This window comes from Neodiprion virginianus, chromosome 6 (genome assembly GCF_021901495.1).
Source record: "Neodiprion virginianus isolate iyNeoVirg1 chromosome 6, iyNeoVirg1.1, whole genome shotgun sequence".
Lineage (NCBI taxonomy): Eukaryota > Metazoa > Arthropoda > Insecta > Hymenoptera > Diprionidae > Neodiprion > Neodiprion virginianus.
In genome coordinates this window covers 28127995-28134462 of record NC_060882.1, presented here as the reverse complement: position 1 = coordinate 28134462, position 6468 = coordinate 28127995, and the positions used below count along the sequence as shown (strand labels likewise).

The 6468-nt window shown below is 45.1% G+C and overlaps 2 protein-coding genes across 2 annotated transcripts in view; both read left to right on the top strand.

Moving 5' to 3' along the window:
* Positions 1 to 171: 171 nt before the first annotated feature.
* Positions 172 to 1391, top strand: LOC124307995 (protein DPCD). Its single transcript, XM_046770248.1, has 4 exons — positions 172 to 235; positions 443 to 648; positions 967 to 1200; positions 1287 to 1391. The coding sequence occupies exons 1-4, from the start codon at positions 172 to 174 to the stop codon at positions 1389 to 1391; spliced, it is 609 nt and encodes a 202-aa protein (XP_046626204.1).
* A 13-nt stretch (positions 1392 to 1404) lies between these two features.
* Positions 1405 to 6468, top strand: part of LOC124307518 (histidine-rich glycoprotein-like) — a 47404-nt gene continuing 42340 nt past the window's right edge. The window contains exons 1-2 of the mRNA XM_046769267.1: positions 1405 to 1963; positions 2730 to 2805. Coding sequence (XP_046625223.1) covers positions 1893 to 1963; positions 2730 to 2805 — 147 coding nt within the window. The 5' untranslated portion in view covers positions 1405 to 1892. The remainder of the gene's footprint in view (positions 1964 to 2729; positions 2806 to 6468) is intronic.

Genomic DNA, 6468 nt, shown 5'->3' with positions numbered 1-6468 from the left:
CCGCTGTACAAAATCATATCGTTTTTGCGCCTGATCACTGTTCGGACGGCAACCAGATATGCACGAAAGGCGTCGAGGCTCGTGGACTTGAAGCCAACTTCACGTACCTGAGCGTCGCGTCGTCGTATCCGCTGCGTAGCAACGAACAATCGATGGTTAAATTATTTACAAATGGCGGCGGAACAGTGGCTGAAAGCTGTGCAAGAGGCTAAAAAAACGGCGATAATTCAGGATGGTAAGCGCGAAAAATTCCTCCCGATCTTATCGTCGAGTCGTAAAGCGTTGACATGTTCTAGTAGAATAACATACCCCGAATGACATCGACGGTTTTGATATTTAACGGACACGTGTCACTTGCTAACCGTCAAATGTCAACGGGCTTTATGTCACGGTCACGTCGGCTTGTTATCGATCGAATTATAACTGTGTCGATGGAATTTAGGGAAGAGAAAGGTCCACTTCATGATGGGAGATGGGAAGGAAATGGTAGAGGAGTATCACTTGGATACTAATGTTCTGACGCGCAGAGCCTGGAGAGAAAAGGGCAAGCTTGGACAGGATGTCGGGTGGGCCGTAGAGGTTGGCGATCCAGATCCCAAACCTCTCGACAATCTGGAGGTATCTGGCATCAGGGAAAGCTCCAACACGGTACGTCGAATTCTTCTCTGTTCAATCTTCACTTTTGCTTGTTTTTCCCTAGTTGTGTAAAAATATTCAATACACATTGAAGCAGGGCTCGCAATCCTGCAATTAACATCGCCGGAGTTTCTATTCATCTGATAACGGTGTAGATAGTCAGAAGTTTAATTATATTGCACATATTCAAGGACTGTTTGAACTTACCACTTCCTACATATAATTCTGTATAAATCGGGCCTAGTTATTGGATGAAAATTTGGTGAAAAGATACAGAGAGTAAAATTGAAGGTAAATTGTACGATTGATTTATCATTTGGCTGATTTCAGCCAATCATCTCGAGGAGAATCACAAAGGTATCCCTGGAGTGGAGGATCAGGAATTTACCCTATCCAAAAGACGTGTATTCTGTTACAGCGGAGAATGATAAAACTATAACCGTCAGAACGAGTAATAAAAAGTATTTCAAAAAAATAAGTGTTCCCGACTTGGAACGAGTCGGTCTGAAGCCAGAGCAGGAAAGAATTTCTTTCACGCATCAGTTCAATACTTTGATCATCACGGTAGGGACAATAGAGTCGCAACGCCTTGAGCAATTCTTGAATATTCTGTTATTTACGTACATTGATTCTTCTTTTTTTAATCACAGTACAAAAAACCGCCTCTTCTCATCGACCTGGAGAAAACAATTTTGCAAGAAATCCTGCAATTGAAAACGAGAAAGGAAAGTGACGTGCAATGTCCAACAAGCTGATCAAATACAGCCGAGGAAAAGCAAAGAAGAAAACAAGAAAATAAATAACCGAATAATATGACATAAAAAATAAAAATGATCAATGCATTCCATGATTATAAACTTCGTCGGTTGACAAAATGTTAGCAAAATTTCGACGTAACTGCGTTTTTCGTAAATCTGAAACTAATTAATTGGTAAGCAAAGCTTACTTGCACGAAAATTTGTTCAATCAGTATACATATACGTAAATATTTTAAGTATTTTTCATCCCTAGGCCTGAGATCGCCTAAACGATTTAGTCTGCTTCTCGGATTAATATATTAGAGTAACTGTTTCGCGCCGCGTTTCGAACGTCAGTTAGTATTTCGTGGAACGGACAGCGCGTCGCAACAATTTAATCGATATATCGAACGTGGCTCGCGTCACAGTTCAGGCAGCTGTCGCGCGTGTGTGTGGTTGTGGCTTTTGCTGTAATTTTGTTGGCAGTGTTGTGTCTATCAGATTGGTGGTGGTGGTGTGATGAGTTTATCCTGTGAAGAAACATTGAGCCGTGATACACATACAGCCATGTCGAGATCAGTACCGGAAAGGTGAGTAAATACTGTTCATATAAATCCCAAATTAATTAGCACTGTGCCAAATGCCAATGGCCACGATGCGTCGGTGTTTACCCGAAAGAAAATGGAGGTCAATTGTGGTATTGAGGTTATGTTTTTGTGCCGATTATTCGACCTCCCTCACAGCGGCTAGGCATCAATGAAAAGACAAACGAATACCGTTCATCCTTCGCACTCGACTTCGCATTTCCGTTGGCGTACGCTAATCAGATCGTACGTGCTCTTTAACACAGTCTCAAATATATTGGCAAATATCAATCGGGAGCGTGGAGGGAAAGCTTGAGAGGCTAATGTTGGCTGCTCGTCGAGCGTCAGTCGGCCGATTTACCGGCACGCCGCTTAAATGTCGAGGAAATCGACGCGAGATGGCGACACTAGGTATAAACGTTGTCATCTCGGCCACGTGGTGCCAAGACGCAAATGATCGGTGGGGGGGATGCCGATTTAAAAAACGTTGATATCTATGCGTTCGCTACCCAGATACACATCTCGTAGAATATTTACAATTTTTCTAGGTGCAAAAGAAAAAATTTAGGGACAATTCTTTTGACGAAATGTTCGTATTGGGATTTATTTTTGGAATAGAAAAGTACGAGACATGTAGGCTTGTTTTATTATCCTCTGCTTCAATGTGTACACTCGGTATGTCAGAGTACGCACGTGCATCACCTTCTGACGTGTTGACCCGACTAATCAATGAAAACGTGTTTTTATATATTTGTCTTTGATTAATTTTCAGGTGGTTGGAGTACAAGGCGTACGGTGATGTAATCAAGGGAACGAAAATAGTCGCATTCAAAGTCCCGCTGAAGGAGGTGAGTTTATCGTCAATCGAATTTTTCAAAAACTTTAATAATACACGTGTTGCGATAGAAATGAGGGGCAAAAAAGTTTGTTCCACCGGTCATCGATAACCGCAACGAAAGCAGAGCTGTTTCAGTTGAAATGCATTTGGTGAATCGAGTGAATAGCCCTTTCTTCGTGTTCGAACAGATCGTTACACGCATGAATATAATGAACAACGAATGAATAATCGACAAATGACTATTACCTATGGATAATACACGTGGATATGAATGAGGCCGATAGACGCATCGGATATATAAGAACGACGGCAAAGAAGGCGTCCGTCGAAGCGTCGACCGTTGAGCACTGAAAATATTGAATTATAGCGCATAACCGAAAATACTGCCGGGCCGGGGCGTCGGTCCTTTTCATCTGCGACCCCCGCCGGGCCGGCCTCGGCGCCGGATTCAACGAATCGTAAACCACGAAAAGTGCGTTAATGTTGTCACGATTCTTCCGCGTGATTTACGCGTTTCCGATGCCCCATAGTCCGCCCCTTCTCCTCTCTCCTCTTTCCTCTTTCCTCGCCCCTTCGCCCTCCACCCTTCGCCGCGAGGCAACAGGTACCTTGCCTACCTATCCAACTACTACCTTACTACCTTACTACCTTACCACCTTACCACATCCCTACGCGGACCGCGGGGATGCCGCTGACCCCTGTCGTTTTACCGCGCCGCTCATCAGATTCTACCTTATTATTCCTGTACGCCGTTTCGAAGTATTTTCATTGGGATAGATTTCAGGGCGAACGACGTGCGCATAAAGTTACAGTGATGATCAAATGAGAATCAATATCGCGTGGCGATAACGCCGTTTATTAGTTCTGTTTCAACGAGTCTTGCGGCGGGATCGAAATAGCTACAGAATTTTAAAAAAGCCTCGACTAGTAAGGAAGTTTTTCCTGACAATAGTCGCGAGCAAATATCCGCGTATACCATTACACGTGCCAGCGAAAACACGAGTCTGAAAAAATTAAACGACGGCGTCAACCGCCAGGGGCCCCCCTTTCTTCCTTTTATCTGTCTTCGATTTTTTTCTCCTCTCATCCCCCTTTCGGTATTTCATTTTTACGTTCCGTCGATGCGTGTAATTTCACGCGCGAAGATATTCGACGGTCCGTCGACACCGGCGTCAACTCGGTGATTTACATCGACGTAAATCAATTTTCTTTTGCCTGCGTCCAGTAAAAGAAGCCCGGAGATAAAAGGTGGAGGCAGTTTTATTCAGTTTGAGAAACGCGCCGTTGTGCAGTGCAGTTGCAAAGCTTCATCTCCGCACGGATGCGACGCAGCGGTCGGCGAAAGAATAATTCTTTTGTTACGAGAGAGGAGATTTCGCCCGTCGAGGAGAGCCGCGGCCACGAGATACGACCGATTTAATCGTTGCCTGTCCAAAAACATCTTGGTGTTAGTTCACCAGGCGTATGTGCACGAGCCCGCGTACGGCCACCGACCAACTTTTTCGGCGGACCCTATTAACGAGGGGAAGGCTCCCCGTGGTGGCTCGAGAAACCCGGCACAACGCGCACATTTCTTCCATCTGTTCGGTCCAAGGAATAAGGAGCGACGCAGCCTCTCGGATTCGTCGCACCTTGTTTTATGTGTAAAACTTGCGACCCCGGCGCCAAAATCAATTAGCGCCAAGTAGAAACGCGGCCTTATTTTCCCGCTTTGGACACTTTTTTTTTTACTTATTTACTTACCGGGACTCGGAAGTTCCGGCGTATACCATTTCTTTTTTTTTTTCTTCAACTGCATTCGTAACGTGGCATTCGATATTAGTAGACGATTTACTTGGGTGCGACCTGTAGCTCTGTCGATTTATGTAAGAGGAAATGGAGGAGGAAGATGAGGAAATCTGGGAAAATCGTCTTCACCCAGTACGCGAGAAAGCACCGCGGTTAGCCAGGTATACACAAAAGTTGTACATGCACGCGGGCAGGCTTACACACAATTAGTAGGCATGGAGGCGAATTTTAATGAGATGCCCGGACAGCCATTGAAGCCAAGGTGAGGTATAAAAATGGTTTATGCCCTGCGAAACTCAGCACTGAGCTCTCATCAATTAGGGCGAGAGAGTGCAGCGGGACTTGTGAGGCAAACGTACCTTATACCTTGTTTCTCTTCCCACCAACCGATTCATTAACATATTCGTTTTACTCGCCAAGCAGTCACCAAAATCACTCGTGGCGCTCGTTTTCCTTTCCGAAACCCTCAACTTCGGTATTTTCGCTAGAAATTAGTAAATCTGTCCGCGTTCTCGATCGAACTACCAATTTTATTACGATACTCGAAACGTTGATTCGGGTATAATTATCATCGTTGCACTTGACTAACAGTCAATTTGAAAGGGGTGGACACTTTTTGAAACCACGTGTCCACCTCGATGCGTTAAGAGAGTCGATAATTCGTTTGAAGATATGCTAAAATTTATTCAAAATCATACGAGGCCTGCGCACTTGGAGTCGTCGTGTACATGAAGTAATTAGAAATCACTTAAAGTCACTCGAAGTTGTAATAATTCTGTTGAATACGTCACTTGAAAAGATTTCAAGTTATATCTCAAGACTTTCGAATTTGTAGGGTCCTCCAAATTCTTCGGCTCAGTATTCCAGTCAAGGTTCAACTTGACGGTTTCGACCAATCGGAAAAAAGCTTCAGCTTATAATTGGATTCGAACTGAGACTTGAACGGTCTATTTGCTGTTTGCTAACAAAAGGAACGTAATAGCAATTTTTTGCTTTCACACCGATTCAAAGTTGTTACCAAATACCGATAATCGGTTAAAAATTAAAACGAGTCTCGAAACGATTCAGCCTCCATTTGCGGCATCGAATCGATTATTTCAATCCGAAACAACGAAGTGTTTGCTCCATCGTCGAAATGGTTACATCTCGACCCGAACCATGGTTCCATACCTCGTTTGTCAGAGTTGGCATATGATGCTTGTCCCCTTAATTTCGAGGTTCCTTTTGACTGGAGGCGAAGAGTCGAGGATCGAGTTAGTCGCGGCTAGTAAGCGAGCGGTGTTGAGTAAGCCGTCACTAGGGATAGGCTGAGGTATACGGTATACGCATAGGGGGGAACAGCACGAGGTGTCCATGAGAAATTCCAATATTTCAATAACCGTCTCGGTGAGCGCAGCGTGAGCGCGATAGATCACCGACTCGACTCGACTCGCAGAGTCTCCTCTCCTCTCGTCTCTTTTCTTATTTACCAGAAAAAAATCGGTAGAGGATGAGGAGAGAACGGTCCCTGTGATTCGCCGCTTTCGAAAAGAGACTCTGCGCATACATCACGCTTGTTTATAACGCGGGGGGGGGTTCCCCGGTCAACAATACACCAATTTGGCCTCTCGATTGATATCAGATCCTGCAGGAGGCGGGAATCACCGGGAGGACGAAGCCGAGACACTCGCGGGCACTTTCCTCACCCTCTCTCCGAGTCATCGCTGGTATGATCCTGAAGCGATCGTTATCATCCCCTGCTCCGATCGCGCTGCAGCCCTGCAAGTCTTCTTGGAGGCGCGCGTTTCGAGCTCTCTTTGATTTAGTGACGCTTCGCGGTGTGTTTTTCGGAATTTCATCCCGTTTCTCACCGGCTTCTTCTCCTTCGGACGATCCGAATTAATCG

Excerpts from the sequence above, each read along its gene's own strand:
- LOC124307995 (XM_046770248.1), top strand. The coding sequence starts at position 172 with ATGGCGGCGGAACAGTGGCTGAAAGCTGTGCAAGAGGCTAAAAAAACG. Across the intron at positions 649-966 it reads TCAGGGAAAGCTCCAACACG|CCAATCATCTCGAGGAGAAT; the intron begins GTACGTCGAATT and ends GGCTGATTTCAG. Across the intron at positions 1,201-1,286 it reads TCAATACTTTGATCATCACG|TACAAAAAACCGCCTCTTCT; the intron begins GTAGGGACAATA and ends TTTTAATCACAG.